We start from the raw sequence: 21,765 nt of genomic DNA, 5'->3' as shown, positions 1-21,765 counted from the left end.
ATAATGTGAAATTCCATAGGTTTAAATTAAAAACCTTGTTGGGGGGAGGGAGGAACCCCCAAAACCCCCAAAACCAGTGTCTTAGTATCTTTTTTTTCTTCTTTGGAAATTCAGAATGGTGGCTCATAATGACGGCTGATGCCGGACAATACCAACATGTAAATGAGTCCTTCCACTTATTTATTTCCTCTGCAAGCACGGAGGTATTTGAAAGGTTGGTAATTAGTGCATAATAAAGGAGTTATTAACCTTAACTAGAGATTGTTCTCACTTTAGATCCGGTAGCTGCAAAGTTAAATGTTAAAAAATGTCATAATAAAGGAATTACCAAGATCCATTTGCCATAGTATAATTGACTCTTAATACGTGCATAGTTAACTGTTAATAAATGGATGATTAAGTATGTATTCATCTTAACAAAATAAGTAGCAAAGTTTTAAAAAGGACCTAATAGGTAAACTCAATAAATATGTTTGGGATGCAATTACACAGGTTTTATGAATGTTCTTAAGCAGTCTAAACAGTCAACAAGTTCCTTATAAGTGTTTATAAACGTCTTATAACAATAAATGTGTTTTGAAGCAATCACTAACATTTGTGTAGTATTTTTACATAATGCTAATACACATCTTTTAAGGACCTTATAACCTTAATACAAACACTTATTACAAGGAGCTTTAAATAAAGCATGACTGAATTCAGAAACTTTTTCTTTAAGTTTGAAACTTTGAGTCATGTCTGACATGTTATATGCAGAAATAAATGCTTCATGTATGTTTTCTGATACCGCACACGTAAAATGAACATGTCCGTTTTGGCCCTTATGCCAGAACACATTTCTGATGTTGCCCTGTGTACAAAATGATTCCTAGACCGTAGACCTATTATTTCAGTTATTGCTCGGGTCTAAGTCAGTCCAAAAACATCTGGAAACATGTCCAACGCTTCCAAAGTGCTGAGAACACGACAATAGAATACATGCTTCGGTATTTAAAGAAAACTAACAAAGTCTCCCAATCATTGTCTATGGAACAGCTCCAGACTTTATACTTGATGACATCACAAGTTTGAGAATCTCTTCTCTGGTTTTTCTGGTATTGAGAGAGTAACTCATCTTCACACATATTGTTTAACTCGAAGGCTATGGATATTGCACATTGGGGTTCTAGTCAAGTCGATCAGTTTTTGACCTTGGGGCGTAACATGTTCTCCAGAGAACCATGATGACCGTGATGCACATCATCCCTCAGGTTGAAACCTTAAGGCCCGGACTTCTGGACATGTTAAACAATGTTAATGCCTTACTGAGTCCTTTGATTCGTGAAGCTTGTTTGATTTTGATCATATTTCCCGTGCTATGGAACAATCCACATGAATCATTTCCATATGATGGTCAGCGTTATCTGCAACATGTTGCATGAAGTGGCCTGTTGCAGCACTTCTTTCCTCTGACTATGAACAGCCAGAACCAGGAGTTATGGACTGTCCATTAGAGTTGTGAAGGCCAAGCGGTGATGATTTTGTACCCAAAGCTGACGTGGTGGGAGTGGAGCTCTGGGGGGAGGGGTCACAATGTCTTGAAACTATTACAGTAAGTGGTAATCAACAACTAATCTATTGTGTATTGTTAATGACATAGTTGTGTTTACAGTTGTATATTTAAATAATGTATACCTAGTTTAAAGTTCAGTTGAGTTAAATGTGGCACACCGTAGACATGTGGAGCAGTGTGGGTATAATAGTACCCCAAATACATGGTATATGACATCAGAATATCATCAGAAAAAGTTTTTAATTGGAAAGATTAACCCAAAAAAAATGAAGGTGTACATAGACCCTCCAATAAAAACATAATACCCAGAGTTACCATGAAAGTATACTTTAATATATAATGAAAGAGGGTATTGGGACCAATATAAAGCATGACACTGTCATCTCTTGGGTTCTGATGGACTGGACTGGTCTTCGTTTGGGCGGCGTTCTCCTTCCATGCCTCTTGAGCATCGTGTTGCCCAACAACCACGAGATGTGCGGCGGCTCAGAGCTCTTCCAATCGGAGGATCGGCGGTGCATGTCGACGTGTCCTTGGGCAAGGCTCTTAACCCACCATGATTACAATGTGATGCCGTGGGTGTGGATGGGTCTAGTCCGGATGTGCAGGTGGCACATTGCGTGGTGAACGGGTGAATGATGACATGTCCGTGTACCATTGAACGTGTCACAAATGATTTACAGAACAAGATGTAGTTATCCTGCAAGTGCTAATTCTTAGTTAATCATTCATCTACTTTATTGTCCCATTGTTCCAAACATGAGACTATTCAGTATTAATGACATCATATTCACCTTAACAGCAGGACATCGTGGTATTTTATGCAACAGTTACAGTTTGTGGAACAATTGAAACACAAACATATTTTGAAGAGAGATGTGTGTTCATTTATTTATTTAACAGTGGTGTATTTGTGTGATGACCTTTTAAAATAAGAAAACCAGATATGAGTACCTCCCCCACAGACCCACAATCCTCCAGGACTGGACCGTCTCACAACAATGGCTTTGTCCCTGGCACACAATGTGTGGTGTTGTCCAAGAAATCTAACCACATAATGCCCCCCATCTACCCTCCCTTTAATTACCCAGCATGCTCCACTGTCCTCTGTTAAATGGCCCCTTTTGTTGTGGTCCACCCCACCACCTCGTCCACATCCACACTGGTTGTGCGTCTGAGAGCAGTTGAGCCGTCTGTTATCTCTGTATTGGATGTGTGTCTTAACGCTTGTATGTGCGTCGTGTTTCTGCAGAGATTCCTACAATGAGGCTGAGGAGCAGAGCGTGGTGGCCGCTGTGATCCTGGGACAGACCCCCGACTCCTGGCCCACAGAACACACACAGCCCGCCCGTGACTGACTGGTCCAGATCATTTCCCATTCATGCATTCTGTAGACTGATGTCTGTCTTTTAAATGTATGGTGTTATTGCATTTCAAGTGTGTTACGTCTTCAGCTGCTGCCAGAGTTCAATATGGTTTTACAGCATGTTTATAGTAGTGTAATCTGCAATATTGGTATTGAATTTGGTGATTGGAGATATTTTCTTTTAGGTTCTGAAGTTATGAAAAGTCCCATCACTTGTAATAAAACTGTGTAACATGTCTGCTTTGAATGATGCCACTTCTGTTTTTTAAGTTTCTGCTATGAAGCATACACACATTTATAAATCATTGTCCTGCTGTAGTCTCTTCACTTCACACTACACTGATTTATAAGCTTGATACATCTTAACAGCGGCGTATTATTAGCACACTCCCAAGGTTATTGTAATTTATGACGTGGCTTATATGCTGTTATTAAGATACATTGACCTCCGCGGTGGCTCTCCGGGTAAAAAATTAGCCTCACCAGAGGCTGTAAAGGTGTGTGTGTGTGTGTGTGTGTGTGTGTGTGTGTGTGTGTGTGTGTGTGTGAGAGAGAGAGAGAGAGAGAGAGAGAGAGTGTTATCTGAGGTCTCGCTCAGTGCTCGAGCTGCTCTGAGTGAAGCTGCTGGTTCCAGTGAGCGAGCTTCCCGGTAAACTGATCCCAGAGCAGCCGGACTGGTCGACGCCAGTCAGAGACGGAGCATCGAACCCATGTTCTGCTGAGGATCCGCCGCGTGTGTGTTTGACCTGAGCTGCTGGTGAGTCTGCGCTTCCTTCTCTCTCACCTGATCCCGATCTCCATGTTGATGTTCCATATAACCGCGTTTACATCGCAGATATAACTTCATGTGCTTCAATAATAACATTCATTCATAAAAGCTCTGTTGCATTTATGCGCGATGATGTCAAACATGCTTCCTGTAAATAGTTGCCCATCAACACGGACCTGCAGGAGGTTTGTAATGTTCTGCCTTCTAATGCACAGCCGTACTTGAGTAAAAGTAAAGATACCTTACTGGAAAATGACTCCAGTAAAAGTAAAAGTCACCTATTAAAATACTACTTGAGTAAAAGTCTTAAAGTATCTGATATTTTATGTATCAAAAGTATTTCTCTGATATAAAATGTACTTAAGTATTGAAAGTAAAAGTACAAGTACATGCTGTTAATAAAAAAGCAAAGAGTCAGAATTTTGAGAATTATGAAGTTTATTCTTTTAAGTGCTGTGGCCACCATGACCAAGGACCAGGAGTTGGGTTGAACATAACTGGGTTGGCTGTGATCCATCCACATATATTATGTTCAACTGTAATATATTGTACCTAAGTATACTCTTGCATCTACTATGAACTTATCATCATAATTCTCCAAAAAGCAATAGGACACTATGAAGGAGTTGTAACAGTGTGGTTATAAGTATGCTCATTCCGCCCGGTACCGGCCCGTGGGTTCCTTGGTACCGGGCCGCACAGAAAGAATGAATGAAAAATTAAAATAAAATCAAAAAAATCAAGGCTGGAAAGATGTTTTATTGTGAAAAATGACCGGATACATCCGTCTGTGGTAACCTCAGACGGAACCTCTTGAGATGTTACGTGACGTTACCCTGAAAATGAAACTTAAAAGTCTGTTTCAACTCTGCCGGTGTTCTGGATTAAAACCAAGGCAGAGTATCCTGAGATCACCAAAAAGGCACGAAAACCTGCATCCATTTCAACATACTGTCTTTGTGCAGCGGGTTATAAATGAAGGAGTAGACTGGACATAACGGTTTAGTTAGGAGTAGAGTGAACTAAATGTTTAGTTAGGAGTAGAGTCAGTAGACTGAACTAAAGGTTTAGTTAGGAGTAGAGTCAGTAGACTGGACTAAAGGTTTAGTTAGGAGTAGAGTCAGTAGACTGGATTAAAGGTTTAGTTAGGAGTAGAGTCAGTCGACTGGACTAAAGGTTTAGTTAGGAGTAGAGTCAGTAGACTGGATTAAAGGTTTAGTTAGGAGTAGAGTCAGTAGACTGGACTAAATGTTTAGTTTGGAGTAGAGTCAGTAGACTGGACTAAAGGTTTAGTTAGGAGTAGAGTCAGTAGACTGAACTAAAGGTTTACTTAGGAGTAGAGTCAGTAGACTGGACATAACGGTTTAGTTAGGAGTAGAGTCAGTAGACTGGACTAAAGGTTTAGTTAGGAGTAGAGTCAGTAGACTGGACTAAAGGTTTAGTTAGGAGTAGAGTCAGTAGACTGGACTAAAGGTTTAGTTAGGAGTAGAGTCAGTAGACTGGACTAAAGGTTTAGTTAGGAGTAGAGTCAGTCGACTGGACTAAAGGTTTAGTTAGGAGTAGAGTCAGTCGACTGGACTAAAGGTTTAGTTAGGAGTAGAGTCAGCAGACTGGACTAAAGGTTTAGTTAGGAGTAGAGTCAGTAGACTGGACATAACAAACACACGTCAGGTGTCGTTGTCTCCCGTCTCTCCGAGGTCGGACCCGGTCCGTGAACATATTGTCTTCACGTAACCGGTCCGTGACGCATAAAGGTTTGTGAGCGCTGGGCTAGAGGATGTAGAGGGAAAATGCAGAATATTGTGATTCTCAAACCTGCTTGGTAGAGTCTGTGTTCCACCACAGTCCCGGATGTGTTTTTTTCTTTCTTCTAAAGATAGATTTGATTTTGTAGCGAGTAACGAAGGTTTCAGGGGAAATGTATCGGAGTAAAAGTACCAGTTTTCTTTGCAAAATGTAGTAAAGTAAAAGTAAACAGAAATATAAATAGTAAAGTAGAGTACAGATATCCCAAAAAAACTTGACTGCATTTACAACTTGCTTTAAGGCAAACGTGTGGAGACCGAGAGTTTAGAGTTTACCTGGTTTAACTGAGTAAAGGCTGGTTTGTTGTGTACTGTGAAACTTGTGTTACCTTTCGGCTTCACTCATGACGAGATTCAATACGACTGTTAAGTGCTCATTAGTGTTCCTTTGTAGGTGAGATTAATTATTTTTGTGGGAGGTTCACATTGCTGTGGCTCCCTCAACAAAAATATGTGTGGACTATTACAGAACATAATCTCTGTGGCATACAAACATTCATGATACTTGCACATTTTGTCCAGTAAGATAATCAATCAGTCAGAACAAAGCGGCAAAGCCTCTTGAGCTTGTCTTACCCACAGACCATATTTTAGGCATCGACCAAAAACCCATTTATAACCAAGCATTGACTTTGAGATGTGCAAAAACACAAACTAATTCCTGAGTTTTAGGTTTCTGTAGTTTAGATATACATGTATGGTGAGGAGGGAGGCAGTCAAGTGTTTGCTCAGGGCCCCAAAAGGGCCCTGCTGGATTGTGCAGAAACTAGATGTCATATGAGGACGTTTTGACAGCTCATGAAGAGTATATTCCAAACGGACACGCCTGTGTCTGCCCTTTCAGAGGGTTCATTGTCCTCAAGCTATCGATGGAGAGGCAGGCGGTTCAGCGGGCCAAGGAGGCCTTCCTGAGCGGCAGGACTCGGCCTCTGGAGTTCCGGCTGCAGCAGCTTCACGCCCTGCAGAGGATGATCACTGAGAAGGAGGCCGAGATCTCCAGCGCTCTCAAACAGGACATCAACAGGGTGAGTGGAGACCCGGCACACCGCTGCATGTGATCACTTAATGCCCCAGTAATAATGTGATGAGCCTGCTGGATCTCCTGCAGAGCCAGTACGACACGCCGCTCCTGGAGCTGATTGGCATTGAGAATGAGATCAAGCTGGCTTTGGAGAAGCTGGCAGTGTGGGCGGCTCCTCGGCCGGTCGAGAGGAACCTCCTCACCATATCTGATGAGGTCTATGTGCAGCCGGAGCCACTGGGGGTGGTGCTCATCATCGGGGCCTGGAACTACCCGTGGGCTATCACCCTCCAGCCGCTGGTTGGAGCTATCGCTGCTGGTAAGGAACCGGTCTGTCTCCGGCCCCGCATGCTTCTTTAGAAGCCAAACGTAGTCTCCTGAAAATCTTTTTTTGATGAAAAATAAGTAAATACAAATGATGATTCCTTTAAGAAAGATAAAAGGAAACTCATCTGCTTCATCACTTCCTTCTGCATCATAACAACAAGTAAGAACAGTAACCGCCTTTAAGTATAAAGGGAAACATTTATTATACATTTGGCCTCTATTACAATTCAAGTTCAGTCTTTTGTTATGTTTTCTATAGTATAAGAACGTTCTAATTCCATTTCTATTTTATTGGAAAAATATTATACATGTTTCGCATTATATTGAGCAATTTAAGTCATTCTTAATGTGTATTAACAGGTATGTGCATAGATAAAAATAGTTTGGCATTTTAGCCATTTTCATTCTTTTTGGGGAAAATAATGTTTTACATATACCCGTGTTTAAAAAATGGATGGATGGATATATACTTTATTCATCCCCAAGGGGAAATTTGTTGTCGAAGTAGCTGCTTACAGACACAAAAATGAAATAACAGGGATGAAAGATATGTACAGCGCAGAGTATAAAAAATTAAACAATAGAGAAAGTGCAAAAATGTAAAGTATGTGTAGTGTAGTAGTAGTGTGTATGCAGTTTGTAAGATTTAGGGTTATTTGATGGCATACATAGAATATAATATTCATAATGATGTTTTCATTGTTGTACAATCACCTCAATCTAAGAATGGTTTTGTTTTTTGTGATCTTAGAATGTGCCCTTCATATCTACATATGGAGTGGGCGCTCCTCACAAAGTCACGTTGCACCGCTGTGCTGCTACAGTAGCCCAGAAGGGACAAACCAAGCGCTCCAGAGAGACTTTTGCGTTCTTCCATTACCCGAAAGCCACCGTAACTCTCGAAACCCACAGGGAAAGAAGAGGGGAGTGAAGGGGCAGATAATAGATAGATAATACATACAATTAAATAAAATTAAACACAAGTTAATGTCTTTAAGTTCTTGTTGGTCAAACTTGTATTTTGCAGTACTCGTTTGAGAAGAATTGAACGTCAGTCTGCCGGCTCTCAGTCTCCTGCTGTCTCGTCACTCAGTGACCTCATTCCACTCACAGCAGCCCGTGTTCTCTCTCCAGGCAACGCCGCTGTAGTGAAGCCGTCAGAGCTCAGCGAGCACTCGTCCCTCCTCCTCCGGGCTCTGCTGCCTCGCTATCTGGACAAGGTCTGAACACCGGCTGCTATTGTTGATGGAATCATGTCGTCAAAAGCCTTGTACCAACACAGTACATTGCATCACATATATGTTTGACTTTGGCCAAGTGGCCTCTGTATGAGAGGACTCCCTCCATCATTCTACAAAAGCTAACATAAAGTTGACTGTTTCCAAAAAGGCTTTATATTTTCCTTAGTTACCACTTTTACATGTTTGCATATTTCATGATTTAAAAAAAAAGGTGAAAAATCTAACTTTTCTGTTCATTCCCAGGATCTGTACCCGGTCATAACGGGTGGAGCGTTGGAGACACAGGAGCTGCTCCGGCTCAGGTTTGACCACGTCTTCTACACAGGAAGCAGCACCGTGGGTAAACTGGTGATGGCGGCTGCGGCTCGCCACCTCACCCCGGTGACCCTGGAGCTGGGAGGGAAGAGCCCCTGCTACATCGACAAGGACTGCGACATTAGAATCGCCTGCCGGTAACAAACGACACGTTAGCTCTAAGGGGTATCTTCGGGGTAATTCTGCCTCACGTGTTATGCTGAGAATACTGCGATGTGTACTTGATGACCTGATGACTTTGACCTCAGAGGCGGCTGCTTTACTGCTACAGCCGTATGTCTGCAGTCCTGCTGAAGTCTATGTTCACTAGCACTGAACACAGTGCATCTGGGGTCTGAACATGGAGCCCATTAGCACTAAACTGAAGTGATAATGGTAAAGTGTGTGTGTATGAAATACTGAGGTGAATGATTGATTGGAAATATATTGATTTTGGTTGTCAATTGTCCTCAAAACTCATCTTGAGAATCTTGAACGAAAAGTAGGCCACAATAAAAAAAAAAGAACCAACTGGAAAACCCAATTGTTTCCTCATGAAAGCAGCGAGCAGCAACGCTGACAGACCTATGCGCTGTAACAAAGAGTGCTTGATAGCATTGCCAATGTGTTATTCCATCCCCATTTGTGTGCAGTCGTATAACTTGGGGAAAGTTTGTCAACTGCGGTCAGACGTGCATCGCTCCGGACTTCATCCTGTGTGAACCCTGCATCCAGGGCCGAGTGGTGGAATGCATCCGGCTAACTCTCCTGGTACCGTCCTTTTAAACCGTATGCGCGAGCATTGAAATCGACATGAAACGGCACAGTTTTTCAATAAAAGCCTTTTTAAATTTCGTCGCAGGAATTTTATGGCGCCGATCCCAAATGCTCACCCGACTACGGCCGCATCATCAACCAGCGCCATTTCATCAGAGTCATGGGTCTGATGGAGGGCTACACCCCCGTGGTGGGAGGACAGAGCGATGCCTCACAGCGCTACATCGGTACGAAGATGGAGCGAGGAGAGGAATATTTCAGAGTCAACATTTCTGTTTAATGAGCACTGTTTATGTGCATGCAGCCCCGACAGTGCTGAAGGACGTGCCCCCTCACTCCAGGATGATGCAGGAGGAAATCTTCGGGCCCTTGCTGCCGATAGTGACCGTGAGCGACATGGACGACGCCATCCGCTTCGTCAACGAGAGAGAGAAACCTCTGGCCCTCTACATCTTCTGCTCCGATAAGAAGGTGAGAGCAAACCGCAGGAGGGAGGAGATTTAAAGCAGGTTGTAACGTTTAGTGTCACTTATGTCTCTTCTTTCTTCTCCTGCTGTCTCTGGAAGGCCACGAAAAGGATGATTGAGGAGACCTCAAGTGGAGGAGTGACGGTCAATGATGTCATGATGCACTACACACTCAGCTCTCTCCCATTTGGTGGAGTCGGTAAGACTGCCTTGGAGCGCATTGTTGTCTGTGTGCTTAGTGAGGTGGACATGTATGTCATCCACCTTTACACCAGGACTCGTATGCTGATGAGACCAGTTCAATCAGGAGAGACTTGTTCCGAATTCACAATAATTTTATTTCGTTGGAATCACAATGAATAGTGCAACAATGAATAGTGCAAAGTCTTTGGCGATCGGACTCCTTTATCCTGAACCAGGATAAACAAGGGGCAGGGACGCTGAGTTCAGACCCGGCCGAATCCCCCCTGTAGTCCGGACACTGGTGGTGGTGGTGAAGAAGGGAGTTGCTGTCTTTCAGTGATGAGTGAGGAGTTGACTGCCTGCTGCCTGGAGGTGACTGGGGTGGAGGAGGGTCGCCTTCATTTCCACGCTGAAATGACAACTGACAGCACAGAGTAGAGCACACCTTTAAAGTTTGACAGCAACGATCTGATTGGCTAAGAGACACCGTGATGCCTTCGGTTGGTTGCTTACAAGAGGACGCCCCCCCCCCCCTGATCAGCTGCTACCGTATTGAAATAGACTGCGATATATGAACGACCCGTAGTGTAGGGTCTTCCTTCCTGAACTACCGCTAAGCTCCAGTTCTCAACAACGTGGCATTAATGGAACACTGTTTAACATTTCTGCTAGGTGTTTAAGTCTGTAAGCGAGTAGTTCTGTTGGCCGGACACACCGCAGGACTCACACATTTAGTTGTCAGCGTCAAACACATCATTTCCAGCATTCTGGTGAATTTTCAGGAGATGTTTGTTTTTATGTAAAGGAAAACAGTCAGGTACCAGCTGACAATTTAAAATACAATGGAACATGGCTCTCAAGCATTCTGTGTTGCTTTCAAATATTTATTCTCCTGTAGGTCAACTTATATCTGCTGAGTCAACACTTTAACATTTCTTTCTCTTGTGCACGTGGCACCTATTGACCTCAATGATGAAATTTACATATTTTGAGAAAAAAATCGACCTGCCCTGTAAAACTGTTGCAAACAGAAAACCCTTGATAAGGCAGAAATCTCACGACTGTGTGTCTTTACCAACGTACAGGCCATAGATCATGAACATTAAAACCAGCAATGTTATTTATTTGTGCTAATGTGCAATAGTTAGATAATATCTCATAATACTGTGCAAATATCACAAAGTATGATTTTACTTTTCACATCATGTTTGTGTGTAACATCGCTGCAGAGACCATAGATGTCGTGGTGCCTCACTCCCACAGATAGCTGTCTTATAGACATAGATAGCTGGTTTTTTTAGGAAATAATAACTGAGGTCTGAAGCAGTGGTTCTGCCGTTCTATCGTGTGCGATAGAAGATAATGCAAACTTTATATGAGAAGTTTGCTCAAATATGGGTAGCGGGCAATTCTGTTCTCCCAAAATATTTGTCGGGACATGTGCAGAAACCATATACATATGCAAATCTACACCACAGACAGACATAATAAAAAACAGACAGAGGTCAGTTAGGTTCAGGGGAACTACAGTGTTGGTGATCATTATCTGTGGGTCACCTTTCAGGGTCCACAGTCATTTGACCCATTGGCCAAATGAAAATAAGCAGCTTTAAGGCTATTTTTTGAATCTGATGCACAAGTAGTGCAGGGCCAGGTTTCAGGTCTCACAGTACATCTGGCAACACCATGTGTTATGAAGGAAAAAACACCTGTCCTTATACCAAAGCATTGATGAGATCTGCTGCACGAGGAAACTTGGCCTGCTTTAGACTCCAAATGAAACTCTGGTGTTGGGTCACAAATCCACACTTGAAAGTAAAGAACTGTGTCCAGAGTGAGTCTTTGAAGTCATTAGCCTTTCTTCTCCCCTTGCTGTCTTCCCACTGGTTGGGCCGGTGGATATGAGTGTACCAACACCACATTACAGGACTTATGAATGCTGAATAGCAGACTCCATATAGTAGAATGTATAGTTTAGTTGTAAATTCAAAAGTCATGACTGCAGACTTGTCTGTGACCCGCCTCAGGTGAGAGTGGTATGGGCCGCTACCATGGTAAACACACCTTTGACCAGCTGAGCCACCACAGGGCATGCCTGGTCCGCTCTCTGCGGATGGAGAACGTCAACTTGGCCCGCTACCCTCCTCAGGACCGCCGGCGCGCGCGCAGGGTGCAGATGGCCCTGAGGTCCCCCATGATCGACATGTCCAAAAGGACGTTCATCTGGGCGGTCACTGCCACCATCATCGGCTTGGGCCTGTTCATCACGCTGCTCGTCATCCTGCTCATAGCGTCCGGCCTCAACTGTACCTGCTGGTACTGGAGAGGCTTTTATAACTAGAAACTGAAACTTTGTAAGATCTACCCAAAGAAGAACAATACAAGGTCCACGTAAACAGCTCTGGACCCACTTTGGATCCTCTTTTGTATTCAGATATTTGTAATGTTAGTGCTGGTAGCAGATGTAATTATTAACTCAACCGTATAATGATAACTCAATTATGAATCATAAACCCATGAATTTGTGAGAAAAGGCGAAAGGGTGTGATTGCTGATTTAGTATTAGCAACTGAATTTAACAGATGAAATTTAGGACGCCACCCAATTTTGGAAAAACTGAACATTTCAGAATTTTATATTTATTACCTATGTCTCAATCTCAGGGTTGCTACAGAGTTATTGGCATGGTGTACAGTGACTTATTTCATACACACATAAATCAAATGATCAAGTTATTTGTAAAGGAAGTATTTGATCCATCGGTTTCACACCAAAATACTAAACAGCAAATAAATGAATACATGAATAACGGTGACCAACGTATGAATTAAGAGGCTTACATGTGACCGGTAGAAACAGTGTCTGGTGTTGATTATTGTTCATTAATAAAATGTGTTGTTTGTTTAACGTTTGGATCATATTTCGTCTCCGATATCGTCGAACATGGTCGACACCGAATAATCTGCCCTTTGTAGCTGTAGAGGTCTTTCTATCATCTTTGCCAGTCTGAACATTTATTTTCATTTTCAACTTGAGTCTCTTTATAGCTGGAACAAGTCTTCAGCACAGACTGCAGACTGCTGGTTCTTGCTCCTCAGGCAGGATGTCCTTTCAGCACGTTTCAGCCTTCCAGCATGCAGACGGACACAACTGTCCACCAATCAAATCATCAGATTCTGATACGAGGCACTCCTAGAGCCAATGGAGAAAACGAAAGTTACGAAGGTAACTACGGTTCTATGAATCCTGGATGACCGCCAGAGGCAGTGTTTCAATATCACGCTTGCGCAGTTCGAGTATTTATAACAACAAAGTCACGTGTGACCTCGGGTGACTCCCAACCGGGTATAGCTTCCGGCGTCATCCCGAGATCGGTTCTGCGGAATCTTCTCGCGAAATCACGAGATTCCGAGTGACCGATGCAGGTCCTCGGAACCTAGGTCAAGGCCACCACATGCATACGGCAGTCGGGCCAGTTTTGTTGTCTTAGGATGGACCTAAGAAGGGCTGTGCCCTTTCTAAACAGCGCCTGTCCCACTGGATAGTGGAGACCGGGGCCTGTGCATACAGAGCGAACGGCCGTGCTCTGACATCCGGGGTAGGGTGCTATTCTACCAGGATTGGCTCGTTGAATAACACTGAGGAGCTTTGGCAGATCAGAGGAAATGGGGGGAAAGCATAAAGAAGGCCCTCTGGCCACATGTGAGCCAGGGCATCTTGACCCAGAGGACTGGTCCTCTCCCTTAAGGTGAACCAGTGGAACACGGTCGAGGTGTTGTCCGACCGAAGTACATGTTTTCCTCTCAAGTATGGCAGGACATTTTTTGAGAGCTAGGTGACATTGACCTGCTCAATGAGGTCCTGAGTGGACCCCTTCCCACGAGCTGTCCTGTTCTGCCACACTGCCCCAAAGGGCAGGCGTCTGTTGTGACCACTTCCCAACGAGATGGAACCACGCCAATGGGGATACTCCTTGACAGGTATGCTCTCTCCCTCCACAGGGATAGAGCGATAAGGCAAATGTTTTGATGCCTCTACTGACCTATGCCTGTGGCACAGGCCGAGGCTGTTCAGCCACTTCTGCAAAGGGGCGCAGCGACAGCAAGCCCAAAGGAACGACAGCTAAGGCCGTTTGTCGATTTGCCCAATAGGCAAAGAAAGAGGATGTAGGGCAACCGCCTGTCCACTTGGAAAAGGGGAAGGGTGCGGAGGTGTCGTCCACACACTGAGACAACGGACGGGCCCTCACAGTGGCTGTATCCAGAGCTACACAAATTAAGGTTATGCTCTGAGAAGGGCTCAGAGAGCTCTTCCCTGTGTTCACCTTGAGCAGCAGTGACACCCTCTGTGAATACTTGTGGGTAGAGGGAGAGTCCGAAAGGAAGTCCCCTGGTTTGGAGGTTGTCTGGGGGGCACGCGCTGGAAGAGTTGCGTTTGGGAGCGGCTCTGCCTCTCAGCGAGGTAGCTCTTGGGGAGCCGACATGGAGCCCCTTCTGCTGTATTGTAAGCCTGGAAAGCAGGTCATCTGTGACCCCAAGGGTACCTGACAGCCGGCCTCAACTATGCGAGACGCAATAGTCGGCTCAATGGTTGGCCTCAAGGCCCCATTTTGCCGCGTCCCCTATGGACGCCTGGGTTCGGCCATCTGCCGTAAGACGGGAGAGAGCACCTCTGGTGTCTCCCCCGCATACAGGAAACTCCCTCAGAGGGAGGGACAGAAAAGGTGACAGGGGCGGGAATGTGCCTGAAGTAGGCATTGCCAGTGCCCTGCGGATGACAGACCCCCTGGAGTCGTCGACTGCCCCCCGCCGAAGGGGTATAGCCCAAGGAACGGGAACCAGGCCCGGGAGCATGGGAGGGCTGCTCGCCACTGTACTGTAAATAAATTGGCGGACACTGCCAGTAACCTAATGTCCTCCTCTGGGACCGGCTCAGCCACGGATGGGTCCGATGCCTCAGTCCTCTCCGCACTAGGGTGGAAGGCGAGAGACCCTCCCTCGGGCTCGAGGCCAAGGGTCATGGCCGTCTTCAGGTTGGAGAGGAGCCGCACAGGTCCCACAGCCAGCAAGGTTAAACCTAAGCACGAGTCTGAGGGAACAGTAAGAGAGAGGGAGTGAGGACACTCTCCTCCCTAGTATAGTAGCAGTAATTACTGATATCCTAGCAGTAAGCCAAGCAAGAACACTCTGCTACTGTGGAAACAAGTCCTGTGGAAGCAGGTCAGACACAGTCGGTCTAGTGTGAAGGGAACGCTTCTATCTTTTTCTACAGCACTCTCTTCGCTAGTACGGCTCTCTTCGCTAGTGCGGTAGCTGTGATTCCTGGTGTCCTACCTGTAAGCTTCAGCGGGAGCACTGTGCTATTGTGGAACAGGAAAGGCACAGTGTCTCCCCACTAGACACGAGCGAGAGCACTCTCTTCACTAGTCCAGCAGCTGTGATTATTGGTGTTCAACCAGTAAGCTGCAGCGAGAGCACTGAGCTAGTGGGGAACCGGTCATGTGGCAACAGGCCAGGCACAGTCTGTCTAGTGGGAGGGAGCGAGGGCACCCTCCTTACCAGTACAGTCACTGTGGTTCCTGGTGTCCTAGCAGTCAGCTACAGCAGGAGCACTGTGCTACTGTGGAGGCCGGTCCTGTTGCGAAAGGGCACAGTCTGTCTAGTGGGGGGGAGCGAGGGCACTCGCCCCACCAGTACAGTAACTGTGATCACTAATGTCCTAGCAGTAAGCTACAGCTGGAGCACTGAGCTACTGTGGAGACCAGTCCTTTGGAAACGGGTCAGACACAGTCTGTCCAGTGAGAGGGGAGCAAGGAAACTCTCCTCCCTACTATAGCTGTGACTATAGTAGCTGTGCTAGTATAGTAGCTGTGATTCTTGTTGCCCTAGCAGTAGCTTCAGTGAGAGCACTGTACTGCTGTGGAGACCAGTCCTGTGGAAACAGGTCAGACACGGTCTGTCTAGTGAGAGGGGAGCACTTCTAGGAAACTCTCCTCACTAGTACCATAGCTATGGCTAGTCTAGTAGCTATGGTTAGTCTAGTAGCTATGGCTAGTCTAATAGCTGTGATTATTGGTGTATCAGCAGCTACACACTGTCAGTACTGTCATCGCTATTAGTACTATCATCAGCGTACTCTAACAGCCGCGATGTTTACCGACGTTGATGTACACGCGGTCAATACCGTCATCGATGTAACCTCGGTAGCGTCCCACCAGGCTAATTGGTGGGACGCGTGGTCTCAGTTAGCCTGAGTGGCAACACTACGCTACTTATAGCAGCCAAAATGTTTACCTGACGTCGCTCTCGTCAGCATCCCCTCAGTCAGCCTGAACGGGACGCTGCTCACGGAAAGCTGGCCGCGACAGTGGCGATGTAGCCACACCGAGTGGCGCGCTTCCGTCAGCGCTCCACTTAGTTAGCGGCTCGATGGTCCGGACGTAGAAGCGCACCGTCTCCTCCTAGGAGGTTCTAGCTGTCGCAGCCTTTGGAGGACGAGAGACCCGCAGCTCCAACCGGAGGTCACAAGGCTACAAGCGACGAGGTTTCTTCTACACAAGTTCAGCCAAAGCTGATGCTAACACACTAGTTAGCCTGCGCAGCGAGAAGATGAAAAAGAAACGATCTCGGGATAACGCCGGAAGCTATACCCGGCTGGGAGTCACCCGAAGTCACACGTGACTTTGTTGTTAGAAATACTCGAACTGCGCAAGCGCGATATTGAACATATCCAGTGTGAAACACTGCCTCTGGCGGTCAGTAAGGATGAAATAGAACAGCCCATATATATACATTCTTCCATCAATCACTAAAACATGATAGGAACAATATTTGAGACTCTCACTAGCCTAAGATTTTAGCTTACAAAGAGACATACAGGACATTACAATAGTACAGCTTTGGCATGAAAATGTATGAATCAGCCGTCTCCCTAAAAAGAAAACTGAACAGTTATAGTAAGTTATAGTAGGAAAGAAATGTCAACAACATACAGGTTCACACTCTCAGGGTCTGGGGTCATTTTCTTGATTTTACATAATTTTTAAATTTCCCTTTTTAAAGTCACTTGCATGATACATACATACAAAAATTACAGAAGAATCTCAGCTATCTATATAATGAGGCACCATTGTCCCAAGGCACAAGTGTAAAGAGAAAATATGACTAAAGCTGAAAAATTGAATCTTGAAATGTTTCATATTTGTTGTGAAAACATAACTTTACTCATGTGGTATATCGGTTTTGGTGATGGAAATTGGTTTACCAAAGGTCTTAGGTTCACAAAAGCAGTGGAAGATATGAATAAAATGGTAGACACATGTAGATAAATGTCAAAAACCAGATTTATTACTATATGGTGTGGATGATGAGCTGTGGCTGACTTTGAGGCCTGCTATGGTGCTATGTGTTGGCAGGCAGACGGACTGGAGGCTGCTGCATGTTGTCCTCTGGACCCTCGCAGCTCTGAATCCACTCTGTAAAATACATTAATACAAGTCAGTATGAGTTCACTGAAATAAAGTTAACGGTGATAGAGACAACAGTTGATTACTCACCGTTCAGTCTCACAGAAACGCTGTAGCCAGCTATCTGGCCCGTTAGCTCCGGCTAGCTCCTTGTTCGCGAATCCTTCAGGCACTGGAGCTGCGCCGCCAGTCCCCTCCAATATAGCTTTGCTCAGGACTCTTTGCTTGGCATCTTCTGACTCACACTGAAGCTTTGCACACGTCGTAAGACACGTCCATGTTTAGATGCTCAGACGCGGAAGTGGAAACCATATCCGCCAGATTTGAAACCTCTGTGACGTATTATTGTGATGATATAATTTTATTAAAAACTTAAACGCCTGCCTGCCCGCATCGCCGCGGGCCCCGCCCCCAGAGGGTTAATGAAGCCTCACTGATCGTGATTGTTAGATTTGATTTATGGAATCAACTAATTTATACATTTGAGGGGTGAGAGCTGCGGTGGAGGAACACATCAATGGACAAATGGAAAATACTGGAACAAATAAGGGATTTAAAATAATAATTATAAAATTAAATGTAGTGTTAACTTAAAGCCCGTTGAGTGTTTTACAAGTACAGGTCCATTTTACCATTCATTACATGTTAAGCTAAAAAGGCTTTACTAAAAACTACTCTAAAATGTTCTGTCCAACATAAACTAAATGGTGGGAGGCAGACTACACAGTGCTACCAGGTCCTCACCTCAGGTTCAACACAGCAATGGTGCAGCCTGCACTCTTATCCCAGTGTTACATGCATGCAGGAGGTGTAGGGATCTCACCCGAACAATAGCACTCTGCCTCAAAAACTAACCAATACCAAAAAGATAAGAATCAATGATAAACTAAATGCTGACAAAAGCAACAACTGAAAACCTCTTGACAAAAGAAAGTGACACTAACTGATAGTTCAACTCAACACAATAGTCAACACTAAAGGGTCAGGCAACCGACAACACGAGCACACACTGCTTGAGTAGAGAACACAACACACTGCTATCTGGCCCACGGGGACCGTCTGTCTGGCCCTCACACACTGGTGTCCACCGTGGCACTAATCACTCGCAAGCTGCAGCTGGTCGGCAGGAACAAGGGGGCACCTGAATGGAGACTGGGGGACGAGAGAGAGAGAGAGAGCACAGAGAAAACCGGTACTAACATATGCTGTCACTCAGACAGCACGACAAAGATGGCTTCTAAAAGTTCAGAGTTATTAAAGGGGGCTGCATTTCATGAATGTTGACCTGCTAACTGATCACATTAAATGCAAACCTGTAACACACAAAGACACCACAGAGACCATGAAGGACCAAGGCCATGCCAACAGATGCCTGTTAGGGGATTGGTTGGGGGCCAGCCTTAGAGCTGCGTTCAGCGCACTACACCCTATGATTGGATTACTTGGGGAGAATAAAGGGGTGGGGTTTGCAGCAAATGACCAATCACAAACAATGAGAGATCAGCTGTGGACAGACAGAAGTACACACACATTATACTTAGACCACAAATGTAGATTGACACGGGGAGCAAAAGGATGATTAGGCTTATTAGCAATCAGGTGTGTGAACATGAATCGTGACTCCCTCCTCAATGATTGTGTGTACAAAATGTGTGTATGTTTATTGATCTTTATGATATTTTCATGATTTTATGATGAGGCCTATTTATATGTTTGATTGTAACCTGTATGTTTATTGCTTTTTATGATGTTTTTGTTATAACCATTTCTTTCCTTTAGTGATGGCTTGTCATATCTGGCCACAGGGACTACGGTTGAAATGTAGCCTCAGCAAAGACTGACACATTTACCCCTGGGTTGATTGATGTGTACGGTCCCTGTTCAAATAAAAAAAAAAAAAGAAAAATGAAATGAAAAATGATAAACAGTGATTTCAATAATGAAATTTCCAAAACAAAACTAACTTGACAGGTGAGTACAATTGTAGTAACACAAAATCTAAGCGCCAAAACAGAACCAGGTAAGTCAGCCATGTGCACAAGGAAAACAGGAAGACAACAGACAGAGGACAGGACTACAAACACACAGGAAACTAATCAGACAACAAGACACAGGAGGCGGGATGACAGCTGATTGGTGGAAGAAACACAAGGAAGCAGAGCGAGGATGACGAGACTAATACAACACAGGTTCAGAGAAGCATACAGTGTGTGGTTACTAGATAGCAGCAGAGAACTAAAGGAGAAAAATATGGTGACTTTACGTTCCACATGTTGAAATGAGTGACTTTTCTATCAAGTTAAAAGAAAAATCTAAAGAAATATCCTCTAAGTACTGAACTACACTGACCATAAGAGGTGAAGATGGAGCATTTTGTGTTTTATACAGTCTATATAAACCACAGCATCCCAAATGACAGTTTTAACACATGGCAAATATGTGCTGGTCCCATTTTTCCCAGATTACTGGGCAAAATGCACTCAAGGCCTTTTAAGTCCTTTAGGCTAGTGATCCATTATTACCCTTACGGCGCTCCCTGTTCCTTAAAGATGCTCTAAACTGTCAACTTCACTTACAACCAGCAAAAGGAAGCAGCTGCCATCTCAGCACCCTGATTCAGCTCTAAAGGGCTCTTCCATCGTACAGCTGTAGCTCCTAGAGGCCTAAATAAATGACATAACTGCAGTGGAGTCAGATTGTTGACCGAGTCTGGACATTAAATTATTTAGAGACACCAGTTCATGACGTCGACCGGAAATCAATGTATTGTTAGACTTTTCATATTTGCAGCTCTTTTAGTGGAGACTTAAAAGCTCCGATCAGTAAAGATTTGTCCTGCCTGTTACCACAGTCATCTCATGAATCAGTAAGGGTTTGATGATCAAACGCTAACAGGTGACCAGTCAAGCAGACCACTGTCCAACAATAAGGGGGCGTGTCTAGCATTAAGACACTTCCTGGAAGCATGCTCTCGTGAGTCAAAGCTCATGGCTCCTCAGATCCGAGAGCAGAAAGAAGAGCTTTGAGACGGCCGTCAATATGGCGGCTAAGAACTTCCTGTTTGAGGAGACGACAAGAGATTTGGGATGAACCGAGTGACTTCATTAGATGTTCTAAATTAACCGTGCTTTGTGTGTTTGACAGTTTACAAGAGCACAGCCTCTCCCTTTTGCCATCAGTACACCAGATTGAAGGTTTCTTTTTAAATATTTTCCCTTCAGAGCCCATCTTCGGTGGAGCTTCAGAGTCTGTGACCAATTAAGACATTCAGTCGTGGGTTTGTGTCTCGTTGGATTTCGGGCATAGAAAAGAGTAAACCAGTGTGCTGAGACATTAACACGTTTATTGTGGTTTGCATTGACACAAAGTTAATGTCTACACAGTAAACTCAAGCGGGTCGTGCAGGCTGATGCAGCCGTCCATCATCTCACGTAGTGGCACTCCACTCCAATGACGGCACTCTGGCTCCTCGTGATGTGACTCCTGCCGGACACTTTGGGGTCGTAGATCAGCGCAAAGGCATAAATTAAGTTATCCTCGGTCATCTAAGGGAGAGAGAGAATTACCAATTAACATTTGACTGAAAGTACAACACCAAAGCATTAAATGAACTAAACCTCACCACTCGTTTGCTGCCACAGTTGTGCAGCTCATATTCAAAGACCAGCACATGAGCCCAGTCGTCGATCTCAGTGGGGGAACAGCCACCAAGTGTGATGTCCTCTGGGTTTATCAGCTTGCCAAGGCCCAGCAAGTCCTGGCTCACTTCCACCTGGATCCTGCTTTCCCCACACCTCACAGCAACGCGGTTGTCAGTCTCTGGTCGCCGCAGTTCAAAGTCAACAGGGCTCACCGTCACCGAATCCACTGGATCTTCTGGAAACCTCCAGGACAGAGAGTCCACCACCGGCTGGAGCTGCCTAGCCCGGAACATGGCAGCTTGTTGAGTAGACTTCCTGGAGGGCGCTCTCTCAGGCGCTGCTGCTGGCTCGACATCAACTCCCATGTAGTTTGGTGCTCTCATTCTGAGGAATCTAGCAGCACTGAAGCTGACACACGCAAGCACAAACCCCAACACGAGAAGCTGGCTGGACCGCATTGTTGCAAACACAGAACGGTCGACGCTGTTTCCTCCAGCACGGTCACTGCAGGCTGAAATAGGCAGTGGCTCCTCCCTCTGACTCGTTAGCTGGATCGCTTTGCACACGTGTAGATCTCAAAGCTGCACAGGCCTTACTAATAAGGAGACGCCAATGTATGGTCACAAGGGAAGAGACGTGACATAACAAATAATAATACAACTTTATCGTTTGACAACTAATCACCTTACTAATTAGGAGACACCAACGTATATGTAACTATTATTATAGTTACTCTTATTGAGAAATGTAATGGAGTAGAAGTACAAAGTAACACCAAATAAAAAACATCTCAATATGTTAACAGCAGTTAAATACATGTACTTAATTGTTCAGACGATTATTAAAACCGCAATGTG

The 21,765-nt window shown here is 44.8% G+C and overlaps 1 protein-coding gene across 1 annotated transcript; it reads left to right on the top strand.

Moving 5' to 3' along the window:
- Positions 1-3,549: 3,549 nt before the first annotated feature.
- Positions 3,550-12,667, top strand: LOC306742439 (aldehyde dehydrogenase, dimeric NADP-preferring-like). The gene is made up of 10 exons (XM_079224825.1): positions 3,550-3,675; positions 6,337-6,517; positions 6,601-6,832; positions 7,975-8,060; positions 8,325-8,533; positions 9,029-9,146; positions 9,238-9,379; positions 9,457-9,623; positions 9,719-9,818; positions 11,830-12,667. The coding sequence occupies exons 2-10, from the start codon at positions 6,362-6,364 to the stop codon at positions 12,141-12,143; spliced, it is 1,524 nt and encodes a 507-aa protein (XP_079080951.1). The 5' UTR covers positions 3,550-3,675; positions 6,337-6,361; the 3' UTR covers positions 12,144-12,667.
- Positions 12,668-21,765: the final 9,098 nt, after the last annotated feature.

Source organism: Taurulus bubalis (genome assembly GCF_910589615.1).
Source record: "Taurulus bubalis genome assembly, chromosome: 10".
In the NCBI taxonomy this organism is placed as follows: domain Eukaryota; kingdom Metazoa; phylum Chordata; class Actinopteri; order Perciformes; family Cottidae; genus Taurulus; species Taurulus bubalis.
This window is presented reverse-complemented; position numbering and strand designations above follow the sequence as displayed.